Source organism: Oncorhynchus gorbuscha, linkage group LG12 (assembly GCF_021184085.1).
Source record: "Oncorhynchus gorbuscha isolate QuinsamMale2020 ecotype Even-year linkage group LG12, OgorEven_v1.0, whole genome shotgun sequence".
In the NCBI taxonomy this organism is placed as follows: Eukaryota; Metazoa; Chordata; class Actinopteri; order Salmoniformes; family Salmonidae; genus Oncorhynchus; species Oncorhynchus gorbuscha.
This window is the reverse complement of record NC_060184.1, coordinates 55,876,547-55,898,483: the sequence shown is the minus strand read 5'-3', so window position 1 is coordinate 55,898,483 and position 21,937 is coordinate 55,876,547. Positions and strand designations below refer to the sequence as shown.

General features: G+C 44.7%; 1 protein-coding gene across 2 annotated transcripts in view; it reads right to left on the bottom strand.

The window, feature by feature from the left end:
- Window positions 1-21,937, bottom strand: part of mpp7a (MAGUK p55 scaffold protein 7a) — a 288,163-nt gene that overhangs the window by 210,335 nt on the left and 55,891 nt on the right. For both annotated transcript variants that reach the window (XM_046292386.1, XM_046292387.1), the window contains exons 2-3: window positions 17,979-18,067; window positions 475-682 (exon numbers count right to left, since the gene is read on the bottom strand). In XM_046292386.1, the coding sequence (XP_046148342.1) occupies window positions 475-511 (37 nt within the window). In that variant the 5' untranslated portion in view covers window positions 512-682; window positions 17,979-18,067. The remainder of the gene's footprint in view (window positions 1-474; window positions 683-17,978; window positions 18,068-21,937) is intronic.

Here is a 21,937-nt window from a genome sequence, read left to right as displayed (position 1 = left end):
CATAAATTAGCAAACATTCCTAAAAACATGTTTTAACTTTGTCATCATGGTGTATCGAGTGTACGGTGAGAGATAAAACAATTAATGATAAATTAAATGTTTCATCCATTTTGGCTATAGCACATCAAAATGTGGAATAAATCAAGGGGTATGAATACTTTGAAGGAACTGTATGAACTATGCTTCTTTGTAAAAACCTACAGTGGAGACAGAATCCAGCGTATTGGAACAGCCTTAAGGCTGAGTGTGAACAGCCTTAAGGGCACAGAGTTAGTGCAGTGTATAAAGGGGATAAAACAGGTAGGAAGATGTGCATCGTGAATAGGGAACAGGGTTTAGTGTGCATCGTGAATAGGGAATGGGGTTTAGTGTGCATCGTGAATAGGGAACGGGGTTTAGTGTGCATCGTGAATAGGGAACGGGGTTTAGTGTGCACAGCTGAAAGGAAACAGGGTTCATCACATCATTCGGTACCCGAGTAATTTCCAGATCCGGTGGACAGGGCCGGCATGGTTCCTGCCTGGGTGTGGAATATCAGAGTGAGAATGAAAATAGCACTGCCACACTGCAGCAGCAGGCAAGGGAAGGGTCGAGGGTAGGTTCAGTCTCCTTTCCTCTCCTCTGTCACCCCCAGTCCAAGGTGTCTCTCTCCAGGATTTATACCATGGGTGGCCGGTGTTCCCTAAAAGAGAGAGGGCAGGAATTTAGGCACTGCGCTTCAACGCACCCAATGCCACACGCACAAGTGTGTGTGTGTGTGTGTGTGTGTGTGTGTGTGTGTGTGTGTGTGTGTGTGTGTGTGTGTGTGTGTGTGTGTGTGTGTGTGTGTGTGTGTGTGTGTGTGTGTGTGTGTGTGTGTGTGTGTGTGTGTGTGTGTGTGGACCTGGAAGAAAGCGGATGTACGCATCAATGAAGGAAGTTATTCAGCAGATGATAGCAAAAATGTGTTGGTTCGTAATCACGGAGGGTCAACTGTGAACACACACACACACACACACAAAAGGACAGGCAAACACACACACACACACTTTTCCAGACCTTCATTATCCCCCCTTTCAACGGCCAGCGGAAACATAGGAAACACAATCCGGCTCAAGGGAGAACACTGCAGACCAGACCTGTGAAAAATCAAATGAGCCTAGAAATGCAGCACTTTGTAAATACAACCAGTGAACTGTGAACCCATCCACAGAGAAAATGGAGAGAACGAGGGGAAAATTAAAAACACAAAAACAAAACTAAGAAAATCATTTGGCTGTTAATCTACCCCCTCAGACACACAAATACACACACACACAGCTCTGGCCTATTAAACCCAGCGAGGGAAAAACAGCTCATGTACTGCTAAGCTAATTGGAACAAGATTCCTGGATATACCCTCTATCCCTGAAAGATGTGTGTGTCCCCATTTTGGAATTCCCTATCAAGGTGGAGAATTTGAGGAATGTCATGAGTCAGGACAACAGAGGAAGTATCATCCACACCCCTACAGTACACAAACATCCTCAATACAGACATTTGCCATGCATGCACGCACACACCAACAAATGCTCACACTCAGGCTTTCTCAAGCGCTGTATAAACTGGGTGGTTTGAGTCCTGAATGCTGATTGGCTGGCAGCCGTGGTATATTAGACCGTATACCACAGGTATGACAAAATGTGTATTTTTACTCTTCTAATTACGATGTTAACCAATTTATAGTAGCAATAGGGCTCCTGAATGGCGCAGCGGTCTAAGGCACTGCATTGCTTGAGGCGTCACTACAGACACCCTGGTTCGAATCCAGGCTGTATCACAACCGGCCGTGATTGGGCGTCACATAAGGCAGCGCACAATTGGCCCAGCATTGTCTGGGTTTGGCCGTCATTGTAAATAAGAATTTGTTCTTAACTAACTTGCCTTGTTAGATAAAGGTCACATTTATTAATTTTTTTATTAAAAAGGCACCTCAGCGGTTTGTGGAAAATGGCCAATATACCACAGCTAAGGGCTATTCTTAGACACGAAGCAAAAAATGTTGGCCATATACCACAACCCCTCAGGCCTTATTGCTTAAATATAACATGACATATCATGTGTGATGTCTGTGCAGGTGGGAATGTCTCAGAGCGCTAGCTGTAGTTATTGAGTCAGAGCACTGGGTCTGGGGTTCGCGGAGGCCTCAGAGGACATTACCTATTGACCTCTGTACTCCAGCTAACCCCAGCAGACACAGGCAGGTGCTGCTACTGTAGAACAGCAGCAGGCCGGCATTAGGGGCACACACACACACACACTGGGACTGTGGTGGCATCCCCTAGGAGACCCCAGTCTTTCATCCACCCCTCCTCAACCCTCTACTCCTGGCTGGCCTCGACTCACACCTTGCTTATTAAACACTTTACTGTTCCCTACCACACACACTCTCCTGTATGACCCCCCATCCCCTCCATTTCTCCCCCTGGTCCCTTCATTAGGCCCCAGGGGCAACTACCTACCATGTCCCTCTCCCTATCCTTCCTCCCTTGCTAACCATGCTGCTCAGGCCTTCAGCAGCCTAGGCAGTCATCAAAGCTCGGCTTTAAATGTAGAGAACGGTGGCCAGCCAATAACATTTAACCTAAGGCTCCTGCCTAACATAGGGCTCAATAACCCACCCTAGACTTGGTTCCCCAAAGTCCAGTCTGCTCCACTCTCTGTCTGAACCCCATATCATACAACACAGGATGGCTTAAAGGCAGAAAGAACAGCTAGAGTAGACAAATCCCTCAAATGAGCCACAGCCACCTACTGTATCTGGTCCCCTCCTTCCTGGTCTCCTTCCCTGCTACATTGTTCCTATGGTGGCGGCTGACTTCTGACAGCTATTGGTCCCATGCGGAGTGAGGGTTCTGACCGGGCCGTTTGGCTGCGGCTGCAGGCAGCTAGCTAGCTAACAACGCTAACACGCAGACGAGCTTCCAGGCAGATCCACCACGCACTGCACTCTCTAAGGCCAAAATACCTCCTTCAGGAGCCCCTTCAGCAGGTCTAACACAAACACACACTCCGTTGGACCACCCCAGCGGAGCCCAGAACACGGTGTCAAAGGGTGTTGGAGCGTGCACTAACTATTCAGCCTCAGGAACGACACAAGCAGAGCTGAGTTCTATGTGGCTTGGGGCTTTAGCTGTGTTTGAAGCTGCTGGGTGTAAATCAGCGGAGACGCTAGCTCATGTTGCGTAACGGTGTCTGACACGCCGGGTTGTGAACGCACCTTGGGGACAACCCTTGGGGACGACCCTCCAGGAAAATATCGCCTCAGCAACATCACACGGGAAAGACTGCAGGCAGACCCAAAACCCGGTCACTTCACACACACACGTTGGGTTCCAGGAGTTTGACGTTTTTCGGGCCAGAAGTTTTTGAAATACGGAGGTAAGACGTGCTGAACTCACAGAACAACAGTAAAGGACGTATGACTTTTCCCTTCCGAGGGGGATGTGGAGGACGTGGGACAGTTCAGACCACGCAGCTCCTTTGTTACGCCTGCTAGATTTGGAGCACAGCTGTCTTTCTACACACACACACACACACACACACACACACACACACACACACACACACACACACACACACACACACACACACACACACACACACACACACACACACACACACACACACACACACACACACACACACGTAAATGTATAGACCAAACCGTCAAGTGCAATCAAAGTTCAGTCCTGTTCCACACCATAAGCCTACATATATCCCAATAAAAAAACGCTAAAGAGACCAGCAGAGACTCGGTGTAAGTCCCAAATGGCACCAGGTTAACTTTCTAGTGCACTACGGCCAACAATGCTCGAGTCAAAAGTAGTACACTACATAGGGAATAGGGCGCCATTTGGGACAGAGAAGGTGCAGCTCAGCGACAGCAGGCTCCTCAGGCCTGGACCACAGGATCCTACAAGATCTCTCCAACAGCTCTGAACACAGAGGACAAAAGCTGCAGCAACTGAGCTCATGTCAAAAGAATTGACCCGCGCTAAACCAGCCCTGTATTTCACAGTCACAGAGCAGGGTAAGGGACAGGGCTAAGGTATAGTCATACCAGTGTGATTAGAATGACAGACGGAGACAGAGGGGGACTTGTTAGGGAGATTGATCTGCCTGCCTTCTAGTTCTGCAGGATTCAGGAATATCAGACGGCATCCCTAGGAGGAATTACAGAAATTTTCCCAAATCAAAGTGGGATCCATCTTTCCGTCCGGGGCCTTGGGAAGGCCAGGAAGCGTACCGCGGCACCGAGAGCACCTGAGATTTTTACGGCGCCCGAAAGGCCAGTAACCACTGAACTTCAAGACAGTTCAAGTCAAGATGCTTTATTCAGCCAAGGCTGGGTTCTCCTCTGTACAAATCACACAGAATCAGGTTTGAGTGTAAAGGGGGGAGGCAAAGCAACTTTGCCATGTGGAGAAGAAAAGACCCTGATCACAATGAAAAGGTATGCCTTCTACTTCTCCCATGTGTAACACACACACAGTGCCCTGAAAGGGTGCTGCTGCCATCTAGTGGCCCAATATCCAACTACAGCCAGAATCCCCTCTACTCTTACAACACAGCTGGAAAACACCCTGGACACGGCAAGCCGCAGCAGCTTACCAAACAAAGGAGCGCTTGCATCACATGTTAGGAGACACGCTGTATTTGTTTAGTCTTGCTCAGTGTGAAACCTGAAGTCCCATCAGTTATTTGAAGAGAAAACAGCCTGAGGGGGAACGAGCAAAAACAGACCGGACTTGGCTAGGATGGGAGGAGGACCCAGGGACCCAGCTGGAAGTCGAAGAGAAGGAGACAGAAGGGTTGAGGAAAAACAGGTTATGAAGACACACGCTCTTACTCTGACATTAAAAACTATACTGTCCTCCAGAACTCTGACACCAAAACACACTCCTCTGAGGTTCAGATATGATAGCCTAGGTTACTCAAAATGTCCAGTACTGAGAGAAAAAACATTGTCTGGAACACAACACTTGGCTGCACCAAACATGAAGACAACGTGAGAGAAAAGAAAGTGTAGTGGTCTCAAGTGGGACACGGAGAGAGTCGGGAAAAGGACACGCGTTTCGCAAGTAGCCGACTTCTGCAGGCAGGCATGCTCTGTCTATACATTCTCTGGGTTGGCAGTACACTCTTTAGCTGTCCCTTTTTGATTCCTGGGGATAAGATTCTACACGGAACCCAAAATGGTTCTACTTGAAACCAAAAGGGTTCTACCTGGAACCAACAAGGGTGGACAGCCTAAGAACTGTTTTAGGTTTATCTAAGAGTTTAGAGCCCGACCGATAGATTGGTTCACCAGTATGATCGTCTGATATTGGCCTTTTACAGCTATATGGTAAATAACTCAACGATAACCGATATTGAATAAATAGGATGAGAAAAGGGAATCTCATGCTGATCTGAACACTTCTGGCCATTCTCATGATGTGTCATTATCACAATGTATGAAATCAACATTTAAAGCATAATTATTGTACAATTGCTCTTTTAGATGGCAATTTATGGAAATTCAGAGTGGAAAAATGACACTTTAGTTTCCTTCTGTAAAATATTATATCGGCAGATATCAGTATCGCTATGTTTTGTCCCCCCCCCAAAAAAGTCGGACCACCAAAAACCATATTGGTCGGGATCGGTAGCGGCTGGGAGTCTGACAGCCCCAGCGTGCTGTTGGGAGATTGAGTTCTCTCTGTGGAGGCCAGACACTGGCCTGGAGGAGTATAGGCCTACCGCACCCCCCCCACACACACACACACACACACACACACACACACACACACACACACACACACAGACAGATCCTCCTCCTAGTTGGCTGTACCTGCGCCAAAACCTTCATGGCTTGTTCTCCACCTTTTTAAAATAGGGAGACAATTTGTTTTCCGCACTTATTTCCATGACGGGTCAAAACACATGTTCTCACATCTCTCTCTCATCCCTCTGCAGCAGACATATAGTTAGCAATATGTTTGGAAAAACAAATCACAATAAAATCACAGTATCGAATTCCGTATCGTGAGGTCCCCCGCAATTCTCAGCCCTAATTAATGAGTCCTTTTTTGGAAGTCCTATTTTTATAGAGCAAATCCATCTGACCCTAGTGAAGCACTATGTAAACCCTGCTGTGCCAATCTGTTGTCACGATGTGCCAAGTTTAAATTCAGGTTCATCAACCAAGTTCATCCAGGTCTTACCAGAACCATCTAATACTCAATTAAGTTAAATAGACTCAACTGACTTACCTTCATAAAGCCACATGTCTTGCACTGGCCTACAACAGCATTGTGGAATTATCAATATTATCAGATTGGAAATGCTTATATGCTCCTCCTAACTGAATGAACATATTGTGGCTGTAAACCCTGGCTCCTGTATGCACAGGTATGTAGCGGGACCAGGTTCTGAGCTCACTGGTGCCCTCTCCTGGGAGTGGCCTGATAGTGAACACAGCAAGTGGGACATCTAGAGTCCCACATACTTCCAGTGACCAACTACTGAATCGCCAAGCGAGAAAAGAAAACACACATGTATACCACACCACTCTGCCCCCTTTATCCACAACTCCTCTAAATCCAACCTTAGATCCCCTCAGTCCGTGAGTCTGAGCCCTGAATGAGTGTATCTGAGCGCTGGGTCTCCCTAATTCACCGTGGCAGTGACTCACGCCTCCGACGCAGGCTGTTTTTAAAGGCATGCCGTGTCATTAGTGGTCACGTGCGGTTTTAAGGGGACACTACCTTGTTTTCACATGTGCGCGCACGCACCCAATAAAGAGAACACGGTGACAGAAGAGTATGCTCTTCCAGTCCATAAAACATGTGTCCAAATATTTCTGCTGTGATGCTTCCTGGTTAGACAGAGCAAAACAGAGGGGGAAGAGATGGATGGGGGAGAGATTGAGACATACTAGGAACAGCAAAATGTACCACAGACACCCGACACCCCCCATAATAATACACACACACACACACACAACACAGCCGCAGTATGTTTCATGGACAGTGTATAATTACAGTGTATTAAACAGTTGGCACGGAAAACTCTCGTGCACTCAAACATTACATTTTGTTCAATATTAATACTGAAATCCTCCTGGATCCGGGAGCGAAACGCTGTTCGTGGAAAATATAAAAATACATTGTTGAATGGTTCAATAGCTGCACTGTTCTCCAGAGGCATGCCAGAATGTCTCCATCTCATCCTATTAGGCAGGCTGCACTGGACAATCAGACACACAGTCTTGTACAACTAACCTTGTAGGGACACAAAATTCAGTCCCATTCTAAATCCTATTTTCTCCAACCCGAAAACCTTAACCCTAACCCTAGATCCTAAAACTAACCCTAGATCCTCACCCCAAAACTAACCCTAGATCCCCACCCCAAAACTAACCCTAGATCCCCACCCCAAAACTAACCCTAGATCCCCACCCCAAAACTAACCCTAGATCCCCACCCCAAAACTAACCCTAGATCCCCACCCCAAAACTAACCCTAGATCCTCACCCCAAAACTAACCCTAGATCCTCACCCCAAAACTAACCCTAGATCCTCACCCCAAAACTAACCCTAGTTCCTCACCCCAAAACTAACCCTAGTTCCTCACCCCAAAACTAACCCTAGTTCCTCACCCCAAAACTAACCCTAGTTCCTCACCCCAAAACTAACCCTAGTTCCTCACCCCAAAACTAACCCTAGTTCCTCACCCCAAAACTAACCCTAGTTCCTCACCCCAAAACTAACCCTAGTTCCTCACCCTTAAACTAACCCGAGCTCCTTCTGATCAGGTATAGTTAAACACGTCCATCCTATTAGAAGTAGCTGGAAGAGCAGGGCAGAGGATTTAACTGTGTTTGAGGGACGTGCCATGCGGCCAGCCGGGAGGCTGCAGGCCAGTATTAGTTGGTAACAGTTGTTAAGGTTATGCAGGATTGGGGTTCTTAAATGAAGACAGCAGGATTGGGGTTCTTAAATGAAGACAGCTTCAACCCAGGGCTGGCTGTGTCGTGTTCCTGGCCTGAGAACGGGAGAGGGAGGGAGGGGGATGCAAGCAGCAAGGTGTGTGAGCAAAGAAATGGATGACAGAAGGAGGTACTACTCTATCATGTCTGATGGAAAGAGCACATCCCTGCTTTTTGGATGGAAATTAAAGGGATACTTCAGGATTTTGGCAATGATACCCTTTATCTACTTCCCTAGAGTCAGATGAATGTTCATGTCTCTGTGTCGAATATGAAGTAAGTTTTAGGTCATTTCACAAGCCAAAGCTAACTAGCGCTAGCACAATGACTGGAAGCCTATGGTATATACTAGCATGCAAGGAGAGCTGAAGTAGAAATAGCAGTATCAATCAAAACTTTTCACCACCTTTTAACCCTCTGAATACTACGGAATATCTCCATCAAATACCTCACAGAAGATCTCAATATCTCTTAAACAGGCTGTTACTGTACATCTGCACCACAGGAACCTTGGTCTGAGCCTCTGACCTAACAGGCCTTCCCAAGAGCACCTAACAGATTTCAGGTTGAGAAGAGGTCAAGATGAAGATTTGAACAGCTCAGGGCCACTTGCTGTGTCTATACACAGATGTATTAATTTGTATGTATGTATGTATGTATGTATGTATGTATGTATGTATGTATGTATGTATGTATGTATGTATGTATGTATGTATGTATGTATGTATGTGTGTATGTATGTGTGTGTGTGTGTGTGTGTGTGTGTGTGTGTGTGTGTGTGTGTGTGTGTGTGTGTGTGTGTGTGTGTGTGTGTGTGTGTGTGTGTGTGTGTGTGTGTGTGTGTGTGTGTGTGTGTGTGTGTGTGTGTGTGTGTGTGTGTATGTGTGTATGTATGTATGTATGTATGTATGTATGTATGTAGCCCAGTCTTCCCACCATGCGACAAATGAACACATTATAATGCATTAAGACTTCAATAAATGTTTTCCTGCCTTGTTTCAAAAAAAGTGATGGAAATGAAATTATTTTGACATGTGACACTTCAGACAGTCTGTCTTTTACAGAGTAAACTTGAGATCGAGAGAGAGAAAGAAAGGAAAGAGTGAAAAAGATTGAGATTTTACCCCAATAACTACCGAGAGAAATATGCGTCAACAGCAACCTTGGGAAAATCCTCTGCATTATCATTAACAACAGACTTGTACATTTCCTCAGCGAAAACAATGTACTGAGCAAACGTCAAATTGGCTTTTTACCAAATTACCGTACGACAGACCACATATTCACCCTGCACACCCTAAATGACAAACAAACAAACCAAAAACAAAGGCAAAGTCTTCTCATGCTTTGTTGATTTCAAAAAAGCTTTACATGCTGACTACACCACTCGCATCGCTTGTGCTCGCCAACGAGCATCTGTGTTGCCAAGCGCTAAAATAAAAGTTCTATTTGAGTTCTATTTGTAACGCTGACTGCGTGCAAGTCCTGCCTCTGCCATCTCCTCATTGGTTTATAGAAGCAGATACCCACATGCCATCACCTCATTGGTTATACCTACGTGGGTGATTGAAACATGAACTGAGTTTGGGCGTCGTGGTAACTAGGAAAGTTACCTAGCCAGCTAAATAGCCATCAATGTTTAATGCTTTTCGACCTGTCCCCAAATTAATACAATTGGTTCAGAGTTTGTTTTGATTTTTCAACCTGCGTGTCGTGATCGCGTTTGGTGTGGGGGTCAAAATCAATTTACGCACGGCCGGTTTGGGTACGGTGTTACACTCAATTTGACATGAGGGTCTACAAAACAAACTGAGGGAAAATGGTGTTGGGGGAAAAACATAAGATATGATAAAATCCATGTACACACACACACACACACACACACACACACACACACACACACACACACACACACACACACACACACACACACACACACACACACACACACACACACACACACACACACACACACACACACACACACACACACACACACACACACACACACACACACACACACGCGTGTAACACCCACCTCCAACATATGTATCAATCTGAAGTCAAATGTCTACTGTTTGCTGATGTTCTAGTGTTTCTGTCCCCAACCAAGGAGGGCCTACAGCAGCACCTAGATCTTCTGCACAGATTCTGTCAGACGGAGAATTAACAGTGAATCTCAGTAAGACAGAAATAATGTGTTTCAAAAAAGGTCCTGTCGCCAGGACCACGAATACAAATTCCATCTAGACACCGTTGCCCTAGAGCACACACAAAAACGATAACGATCAGCGCCACAAGTAACTTCCACAAAGCTGTGAATGATCTGAGAGACAAGGCAAGAAGGGCATTCTATGCCATCAAAAGGAACATAAAATTCGACATACCAATTAGTATCTGGCTAAAAATACTTGAATCAGTCATAGAACCCATTGTCCTTTATGGTTGTGAGGTCTGGGGTCTGCTCACCAACCAAGAATTCACACAATGAGACAAATACCAAATTTAGACTCCACATGCGGAATTCTACAAAACTATCCTCCGTGAACAACATAGAACACCAAATAATGCATGCAGAGCAGAATTAGACTGATACCCGCTAATTATCAAAAGCCAGAAAAGAGCAGTTAGATTCTACAACCACCTAAAAGGAAGCTATTCCCAAACCTTCTATAACTAAGCAATCACCTACAGAGAAATTAACCTGGAAAAGAACTCCCTAAGCAAGCTGGTCCTGGGGCTCTGTTCAAACAAACCCCACAGAGCCCCTAGACAGCAACACAATTAGACCCAAACAAATCATGAGAAAACATAAAGATAGTTTTTTCCAATGTGTCAAGTAATTAACAAAAAAACTGAGCAAACTAGAATGCTATTTGGAACTTTTATGAGTATAATGTTATGTTTACTGATCCTTTTTTGATCATTTATTTCACTTGCTTTAGTAATGTAAACATATGTTTCTCATGCCAATACAGCCCTTCAATTTAATTGAAATTTAATTGAGAGACAGATCTGTAAAGGCCTCTATGCTACCATGATAGGGCCTCTCTGATACTGACAAGGCCTCTATGCTACCATGATAGGGCCTCTCTGATACTGACAAGCCTCTATGCTACCATGATAGGGCCTCTCTGATACTGACAAGCCTCTATGCTACCATGATAGGGCCTCTCTGATACTGACAAGGCCTCTATGCTACCATGATAGGGCCTCTGATACTGACAAGCCTCTATGCTACCATGATAGGGCCTCTCTGATACTGACAAGCCTCTATGCTACCATGATAGGGCCTCTCTGATACTGACAAGGCCTCTATGCTACCATGATAGGGCCTCTCTGATACTGACAAGCCTCTATGCTACCATGATAGGGACTCTCTGCTTCTTGATACATACCTTGGGAAAGTATTCAGACCCCTTGACTCTTTCCACATTGTTACATTACAGCCTTATTCTAAAATGGATAAAATAAACAAATCCTCAGCAATCCTCACCTCCACACACAATACCCCATAATGACAAAGCAAAAACAAGTTTATACATTTTACAAATGAAAAACTGAAATACCTAATTTGCATAAGTATTCAGACCCTTTGCTATGAGACTCGAAATTGAGCTCAGGTTCATCCTGTTTCCATTGATCATCCTTGAGATGTTTCTACAACTTGGAGTCCACCTGTGGTAAATTCAATTGATTAGACATGATTTGGAAAGGCACAATCCTGTCTATATAAAGGTCCCACAGTAGACAGTGCATGTCAGAGCAAAAACCAAACCATGAGGTCGAAGGATTTGTCCGTAGAGCTACGAGACAGGATTGTGTCGAGGCACGGATCTGGGGAAGGGTACCAAAACATGTCTGCAGCATTGAAGGTCCCCAAGAACACAGTGGCATGCATAATGTTAAAAGGAAGAAATGTAGAACCACCACCAAGACTCCAAGCTGGCCGCCCGGCCAAACTGAGCAATCGGGGGAAAAGGGCCTTGGTCAGCAAGGTGACCAAGAACACGATGGTAACTCTTGGGGAGGCAGGTAGCCACTGCCCATCGATTAGTTGAATTGGGCCACTAACCAAAAGGTTGGTGGATCGAATCCCTGAGCTGACAAGGTAGAAATCTGTCAATTTGCCCCTGAACAAGGCAGTTAACCCACTGTTCCTAATCCTTCATTGAAAATAAGAATTTGTTCTTAACTGACTTGCCTAGTTAAAAGGTAAAAATAAATATATATATATTTTTTTTTTAACTGACAGAGCTCTAGAATTCATCTGTGGAGATTGGAGAACATCAACCATCTCTGCAGCACTCCATCAATCAGGCCTTTATGGTACAGTGACCAGACGGAAGCCACTCCTCAGTAAAAGGCACATGACAGCTCGCTTGGAGTTTGCCAAAAGGCACCTAAAGACTCTCAGACCATGAGAAACAAGATTCTCTGGTCTGAAGAAACCAAGATCAAATTATTTGGCCTGAATGCCAAGCATTGCGTCTGGAGGAGACCTGGCACCATCCCTACAGAATATATATATATTATTTAACCTTTACTTAACTAATGCTGTGGGGATGTTTTCAGCGACAGGGACTTAAAGACTAGTCAGGATGAGAGAAAGATGAACGGAGCAAAGTACAGAGAGATCCTTGATGAAAACCTGCTCCAGAGCACTTAGGACCTCAGACTGGAGCGAAGGTTCAACTTCCAACAGGACAATGACCCTAAGCACACAGCAAAGACAATGCAGGAGTGGCTTCGAGACAAGTCTCTGAATGTCCTTGAGTGGACCAGCCAGAGCCCAGACTTGAACCCGATCTCTGGAGAGACATGAAAATAGCTGTGCAGCAACGCACCCCATCCAACCTGACAGAGCTTGAGAGGATCTGCAGAGGAAAAATGGGAGAAACTCCCCAAATACAGGTGTGCCAAGATTGTAGCGTCATACCCAAGAAGACTCAATGCTGTAATCGCTGCCAAAGGTGCTTCAACAAAGTACTGAGTAAAGGGTCTGAATACTTATGTAAATGTGACATTCCCATTAACATTACTATTATTTATTACACATTTGCAAACATTTCTAAAAACCTGTTTTTGGTTTGTCATTATGGGGTATTGTGTGTAGATTGATGAGTAAAAAAACAATAGATTTTAGAATAAGGGTGTGGAAAAGATCAAGGGGTCTGAATACATTCCGAAAACAGTGTATATACAGTATTTATGTATAGCCTCTTTGATACTTGTAAAATTATAGGGCCGTGCACTTTGCGGTGTCTAGAGATCTATGGACCATATAACTCTATTTTGTTTTTGTGTGTAGTTTTGAACCAGTCTTTCCACAATGTCTGCACCAGGGTCATTTGAGGTAATTGTGTGCACAGCAGGGTCTTCCCTCCAAGCAACACATTAAAACACCAAGCCCTTTTAACACATTAAAGACTCCATTAAATGTTTCCCTGCCTTGTTTTAATAAAAAGTCATGGAAACCAAATTCATTTGACATGTTACATTTTCTATAAGCCCTTCAGACAATCTGTCTTTTACAGAGTAGAGTTGAGAGAGAGAGAAAGCAGGAGAGCGAAAGCATGATAGAGAGAGAGCAATAGAGATGAACAAAGAGAGAGAGGACAGAGAGGGAGGAGAGAGAGAGAACTATTCAACTTTCCCAGAAGACACCAGCTGGGCCATCTGTGCGGTGAGTCGCTGCCTCTGTCTCGATATAGTGCACTACTTTGGGCTCTGGTCAATAGTAATGCACTATAGGGAATAGGGTGCCATTTGAGATCCAGCCTAACAGGGCTGCTAGAATCACTAGCACTCAGTAGGCCCATATCATACAGATATAATTTCAAATATATACACTGCTCAAACAAATAAAGGGAGCACTTAAACAACACAATGTAACTCCAAGTCAATCACACTTCTGTGAAATCAAACTGTCCACTTAGGAAGCAACACTGATTGACAATACATTTCACATGCTGTTGTGCAAATGGAATAGACAACAGGTGGAAATTATAGGCAATTAGCAAGACACCCCCAGTAAAGGAGTGGTTCTGCAGGTGGTGACCACAGACCACTTCTCAGTTCCTATGCTTCCTGGCTGATGTTTTGGTCACTTTTGAATGCTGGCGGTGCTTTCACTCTAGTGGAAGCATGAGACGGAGTCTACAACCCACACGAGTGGCTCAGGTAGTGCAGCTCATCCAGGATGGCACAGAGGTTTGCTGTGTCTGTCAGCTTAGTGTCCAGAGCATGGGGGCTCTACCAGGAGACAGGCCAGTACATCAGGAGACGTGGAGGAGGCCAGCAGCAGGACCGCTACTTCCGCCTTTGTGCAAGGAGGAGCAGGAGGAGCACTGCCAGAGCCCTGCAAAATAACCTCCAGCAGGCCACAAATGTGCATGTGTCTGCTCAAACGGTCAGAAACAGACTCCATGAGGGTGGTATGAGGGCCCGACGTCCACAGGTGGGGGTTGTGCTTATAGCCCAACACCGTGCAGGACATTTGGAATTTGCCAGAGAACACCAAGATTGGCAAATTTTGCCACTGGCGCTCTGTGGTCTTCACAGATGAAAGCAGGTTCACACTGAGCACATGTGACAGACGTGACAGTCTGGAGACGCAGTGGAGAATGTTCTGCTGCCTGCAACATCCTCCAGCATGACCGGTTTGGCGGTGGGTCAGTAAGGGTGTGGGGTGGCATTTCTTTTGACGGGCCGCACAGCCCTCCATGTGCTCGCCAGAGGTAGCCTGACTGCCAGACCCCTCGTGAGACCATATGCTGGTGCGGTTGGCCCTGGGTTCCTCCTAATGCAAGACCATGCTAGACCTCATGTGGCTGGAGTGTGTCAGCAGTTCCTGCAAGAGGAAGGCATTGATGCTATGGACTGGCCCACCCGTTCCCCAGACCTGAATCCAATTGAGCACATCTGGGACATCATGTCTCGCTCCATCCACCAACGCCACGTTGCACCACAGACTGTCCAGGAGTTGGAGGATGCTTTAGTCCAGGTCTGGGAGGAGATCCCTCAGGAGATCATCCGCCACCTCATCAGGAGCATGCCCAAGCATTGTAGGGAGGTCATACAGGCACGTGGAGGCCACACACACACTACTGAGCCTCATTTTGACTTGTTTTAAGGACATTACATCAAAGTTGGATCAGCCTGTAGTGTGGTTTTCCACTTTAATTTTGAGTGGGACTCCAAATCCAGACCTCCATGGGTTGACAAATTTGATTTCCATTGATCATTTTTTGTGTGATTTTGTTGTCAGCACATTCAACTATGTAAAGAAAGAAGTATTTAATAAGAATATTTCATTCATTCAGATCTAGGATGTGTATATATATATATTCTTTAACCTTTACTCAACTAGGCAAGTCCGTTAAGAACAAATTCTTATTTACAACAACAGCCTACACCAGCCAAACCTGGACGACGCTCGGCCAATTGTGCACCGCCATATGGGACGCCCAATAACGGCCGGTTGAGATACAACCTGGATTCGAACCAGTGTCTGTAGTGTCGCCTCTAGCACTGAGATGCAGTGCCTTAGACCACTGCACCAGTCAGGAGCCCAAAACAGTTAGTCAGCAAACACTTAGGCTCAATCCCAATACCCCCTGGTTTGTGCAATCCCACAAGCCCCATCGAGTCATAGTGTGTCCCAATTCAACTTCTAGTTGGCCCTCCAAAATGCAGACTTCACATCTAGTGTTTCTGAAAACTCCCATGAAGCTCTGAGACCCAACCCTGTCGAGTTACTTTAAGAAAACAATAAACTAGGATGGAAGCAAATGTAAGTAATTATTACTTCATCAGGAATCATGCAGAAAATGTACAGTTAAGAGGAATATGTTAACGCAAGAGATTGAAGATATTTGGCATGTAATGCAGCTGAATAAAGGTAGCTAGCTAACTATTTTCTTGCTTATTGGGGAGGATAAAAATACATGTATATCTATGGATGCTTGGCTATGTAGCCAATCTGTGTATGGACTCTAAAACTTTGGGTATAAAACATTTCTGAACAGTAGTTTGGCATTTTTATTGCTTCCACTGGTTAATCATTAATCCCAAGAAATGACAGAAAATGAGTGAGTGAATGAAATGTAACTGTTACATGTCAAACTGCTATGGAATGAAAGTCCTGCTTCAGTACGACTCCACATTGTTGTGATTGAGCCTTAGTCAGGCAGTTAGGCTTAATAAAAGAAACATCCTTTCACTGTCAACTGCGTTTATTTTCAGCAAACGCAGTTTAAATATTTGTATGAACATAACAAGATTCCACAACTGAGACATAAACTGAACAAGTTCCACATACATAACAGAAATGGAATAATGTGTCCCTGAACAAAAGGAGGGTCAAAATCAAAAGTAACAGTCGGTATCTGGTGTGGCCACCAGCTGCATTAAGTACTGCAGTGCATCTCCTCCGCATGGACTGCAGCAGATTTGCCAGTTCTTGCTGTGAGATGTTACCCCACTCTTCCACCAAGGCACCTGCAAGTTCCCGGACATTTCTGGAGGGAATGGCCCTGGCCCTAGCCCTCACCCTCCGATCCAACAGGTCCCAGATGTGCTCAATGGGATTGAGATCCGGGCTCTTCGCTGGCCATGGCAGAACACTGACATTCCTGTCTTGCAGGAAATCACTCACAGAACAGTGGTCCTTCTGTAGCTCAGTTGGTAGAGCATGGCGCTTTTAACGCCAGGGTAGTGGGTTCGATTCCCGGGACCACCCATACATAGAATGTATGCACACATGACTGTAAGTCGCTTTGGATAAAAGTGTCTGCTAAATGGCATATTATTATTATTATTATTATTATTATTATTAGAACGAGCAGTTAGGCTGGTGGCATTGTCATGCTGGAGGGTCATGTCAGGATGAACCTGCAGGAAGGGTACCACATGAGGGAGGATGATGTCTTCCCTGTAACGCACAGCGTTGAGATTGCCTGCAATGACAACAAGCTCAGTCCGAAGATGCTGTGACTTCCACCCCAGACCATGACGGCCCTTCCAACTCCAACCTGATCCCGCTCCAGAGTACAGGCCTCAGTGTAACGCTCATTCCTTTGATGATAAACGCGAATCCGACCATCACCCCTGGTGAGACAAAACCGCGACTCGTCAATGAAGAGCACTTTTTGCCAGTCCTGTCTGGTCCAGCGACGGTGAGTTTGTGCCCATAAGCGACATTGTTGCCAGTGATGTCTACAAGCCTACAAGCCCTCAGTCCAGCCTCTCTCAGTCTATTGCGGACAGTCTGAGCACTGATGGAGGGATTGTGCATTCCTGGTGTAACTCGGGCAGTTGATGTTGCCATCCTGTACCTGTCCCGCAGGTGTGATGTTCGGATGCACCGATCCTGTGCAAGTGTTGTTACATGTGGTCTGCCACTGCGAAGACAATCAGCTGTCCATCCTGTCTCCCTGTAGCGCCGTCTTAGGCGTCTCACAGTACTGACATTGCAATCTATTGCGCTGTCCACATCTGCATGCCTAAGGCACGTTCAAGCAGAGGAGCAAGGACCCTGGGGATCTTTATTTTGGTGTTTTTCAGTGTCAGCAGAAAGGCCTCTTTATAGCGTCCTTTGTTTTCATAATTGTGACCTTAATTGCCTACAGTCTATAAGCTGTTTTCTGTCTTAACGACCGTTCCACAGGTGCATGCGTTCATTAATTGTTTATGGTTCATTGAACAAGCATAGGAAACAGTGTTTACGCCCTTTACAATGAAGATCTGTGAAGATATTTGGATTTTTTACGAATTATCTTTGAAAGACAGGATCCTGAAAAGGGACTTTTATTTTTATGCTGAGTTTATATACAAAAGAAAGGCAGAAACACACTAAGCTACAAATAAACAGACACAATAAAGGGTTTTCCAGAACACACTCTCCTGTACACTCTCACACACAAGGGCAGCAGACACACCAACAGGCAGACATGCACACCCACAGAGCATAGCAGCAACCCACCTGATCAGACCTGCTACTCTGGTTCCTTCAGTTAGTGTGCCAGAAGGCTCATGACTCCACCCCTTCACTTCAATGTACCGCCTTAGAGCCTGTCCGAGTGAGAGAGAAGGAAAAGGAGTGTCACCCATAGAATTCAAGGATATTACACAAAGTATACAAATGAGAGAGGGGAGTTGCTAAAAACCTTTGAGGAAGTACCATTCATACAAAGCCCATTCAAAAAATATCCTCAATTGCATTTCCCACCGATCACCACGAGATGGGGCTGACTGCACATAGAAGCAATACAGCGCTGTAGTAAATGGTGTATACTGTGTGTATATATATAAATATATATACACGCAGTTGAAGTCAATTTAAAAGGCAATGCTACCAAATACTAATTGAGTGTATGTAAAATTCTGATCTACTGGCAATGTGATGAAAGAAACAAAAGCTGAAATAAATAATTCTCTACTATTATTCTGACATTTCACATTCTTAAAATAAAGTGGTGATCGATCCTAACTGACAGGGAATTTTTACCCAGATTAAATGTCAGGAATTGTGAAAAACTGAGTTTAAATGTATTTGGCTAAGTTGTATGTAAACTTCCGACTTCAACTGTATTTGTATATATCTCATTGGCTGTAGCCCAGCGTATACTAGACCAGAGTGAAAATGAAAAACATTCCCTACAACTCATACCTGTGCTGCCTTTCCCAGAATGAGAGAAGCTAGGCAGCTAAATATCAAGCTATGACTCCAAATCACTCAGCTTCCTATTGGTGTCTATGAAGAGAGAAGCAGCAGACATATCCTCTCCTGCCTGGTTTGGTTTTATTTAGCCACCCTGGATATGTAACATGTCTGTCTGGGACTAGCTAGCAGTGAGATTGAACCTTTCTCCTTAATGAGCTTTTGTAATAAATGGAAGTGTTTTTTCACCCCCACGTTGTCCATCCAGGACCTGGTTTCCCAGGATAAATCTCTCATTCCGTGCCATGCAACTGTGCATTAATTCAATTGAATATTGTGTCAGTGCCATGGAGAGGCAACCCCCGACGCATAAGTGTATGTTGTGGGGGGGGGGGGGGGTAAACAGTGGAATGCGGCAGTGCGGGGAATGTAACCTCAACTCACCCAGCAGTACTATTACGGGTGAGAGCTCTACAAAGAGCTGCACTGTATGCATGGGAATGGACTGAACAAGGAGAAAGAGCGAGAAGAGAGGAAGGAGGAGAGAGGGGGGAGAGGAAGCAGAGCGGGAGGATAGAGGGTTGAGTGGCCTAAAAGTTTCAGAGACTAATGAGTGAGTGAATGAATATCTCTGGTCATTCGTTCGATGGCATTAACCACCCAGCTAGGTGGAAAGAAGCTAAGCCAAGATGTCCCCCTCCTCAGCCCCTTGCTTCTCTCACTCAGTCCTTTCCTGCTTTGAATGACAATAGAACCTTGACAGGGGATGAGAACACTGGTGGCCATCTCCTCTGCCCTCACCTGAAGAGGTCACACAGTCAGTAGGACAGGCCCCCAGGGAAAGTGACACACATTCTCTCTCTCTCTCTCTCTCTCTCTCTCTCTCTCTCTCAGTTGGTAGAGCATGGCACTTGAAATGCCAGGGTTGTGGGTTTGTTTCCTGCTGGGGACCAGTATTTTTATTTTTAAATTTGACACACCTACTCATTCAAGGGTATTTCTTTATTTTTACTATTTTCTACATTGTAGATTAATAGTGAAGAGAGAATGCCAAGAATGGGCAAAGCTGTCAAAGCAAAGGGTGGCTACTTTGAAGAAACTCAAATATATTTTGATTTGTTTTTTGTTGACTACATGATTCCATATGTGTTATTTCTTAGTTTTGATCTCTTCACTATTAATGTAGAACAAATAGTAAGTTTTTCAAAATTGGATTTGTTTTCAAATTCTTTGTGTATCTGTATAATCTGGCAAATGTATGGTCATACAGTTGGCAGGAGGTTAGGAAGTGCAGCTCAGTTTCCACCTCATTTTGTATTGTGGGCAGTGTGCACATGTCTTCTCTTGAGAGCCAGGTCTGCCTACGACGGCTTCTCTCAATAGCAAGGCTATGCTCACTGAGTCTGTACATAGTCAAAGCTTTCCTCAAGTTAGGGGCAGTGACAGTGGTCAGGTATTCTGCTACTGTGTACTCTCCGTTTAGGATCAAATAGCATTCCAGTTGGCTCAGTTTCTTGGACAATTCATTCCAATGTGTCAAGTAATTATATTTGTATTTTCTCATGATATGTTTGGGTCTAATTGTGTTGCTGTCCTAGTGCTCTGTTTGTGTTTGTGAACAGAGCCCCAGGACCAGCTTTCTTAGGGGACTCTTCTCCAGGTTAATTTTTCTGTAGGTGATGGCTTTGTTATGGAAGGTTTGGGAATCGCTTCCTTTTAGGTGGTTGAAGAATTTTCTGGATTTAAAATCATTATCAGGTACCTAATTCTGCTCTGTATGCATTATTTGGTGTTTGTCCCATTGTGTGAATCCTTGTTTGGTGAGCAGACCCCAGACCCCACAACCATAAAAGGGCAATGGATTCTATAACTGCTTAAAGCATTATTTGCCATTTGATGTTCCTTTTGATGCCGTAGAAGGGCCTTCTTGCCTTGTCTCAGATCGTTCACAGCTTTGTGGAAGTTACCTGTGGTGCTGATGTTTAGGCTGAGGTATGTATAATTTGTTGTGTGCTCTGTGACTTCAGATTCTAGTGGGGTGAGGCCGGGTGCTGCAGACTGTTCTAGTGTCCCCGCAAATTTGTTGATATATATGTGGAAGGAGGTGGGGCTCAAGTTACATCCCTATCTCACCCCACGACCCTATGGGAAGAAATGGGTGTTTTTTTGCCAAATGTAACATTACATTTGTTGTTTGTGTACATTTTAATAATGTCTTAGGTTTCCCCCCAACACCACTTTCCAATTTGAATAGCAGACACTCATACCAAATTAAGGTAAAAGCTTTTTTGAAATCAACAATGCCTTTGCTTTGGTTTGTTTGTTTGTCAATTAGGGTGTGCAGGGTGAATACGTGGACTGCCGCATGGTAATTTGGTACAAAGCCAATTTGTCATCTGCTCAGTACCTTGTTTTCACTGAGGAAATGTACGAGTCTGCTGTTAATGATAATGCAGAGGATTTCCCCAAGGATGCTATTACCACATATCCCACGGTAGTTATTGGGGTCAAATTTGTCCCTACTTTTGTGGATTGGGGTGATTAGTCCTTGGTTGCCTAAATTGGGGAAGATGCCAAAGATGAGGATGATTAAAGACGTTAATATGGCCAATTGGAATTTGTGGTCTGTATATTTGATCATTTAATGTCGTATACCATCAACACCACAGGGTTGGAGGGTTTGTAAGTTGTCATGAAGTTAATTCAATGTAATTGGAGAATCCAGTGGGTTCTGGTAGTCTTTAACAGCTGATTCTATGATTGGTAATTGACCATGTAGATATTTTTGCTGTTTGTTCTTTGTTATAGAGCCAAAAGGATTGGAGAAGTGGTTTATCCATCTATCCGATTTTGATAGATAACAACATGAAGAGTTGTTTGTTTAGGTTTATCCAATTTTCAGACAAGTGGTTAGATTCTATGGATTCTTCAATTATATTAAGCAGATATCTGACATGCTGTTCCTTCTTTTTCTGGAGTGTATTTCTGTATTGTTTGAGTGATTTTAGTGAATGCGAAGGCTCAGTTTTTCTGGGTCTAGGTTTTTGGTTGGATAAGGTTCTCAATTTATTTCTTAGGTTTTTGCATTCCTCATAAAACAGTTTGTCACTGTTGTTCATTTTCTTAGGTTGTCGACTTGAAATGTTCAGATTTGACAAGGAGGCCAAATATAGTGTTTAGGTTTTCTACTGCCAAGTTTACACCTTCACTATTACAGTGGAACGTTTTGTCCAGGAAATTGTCTAAAAGGGATTGAATATGTGGTTGCCCAATTGTCTTTT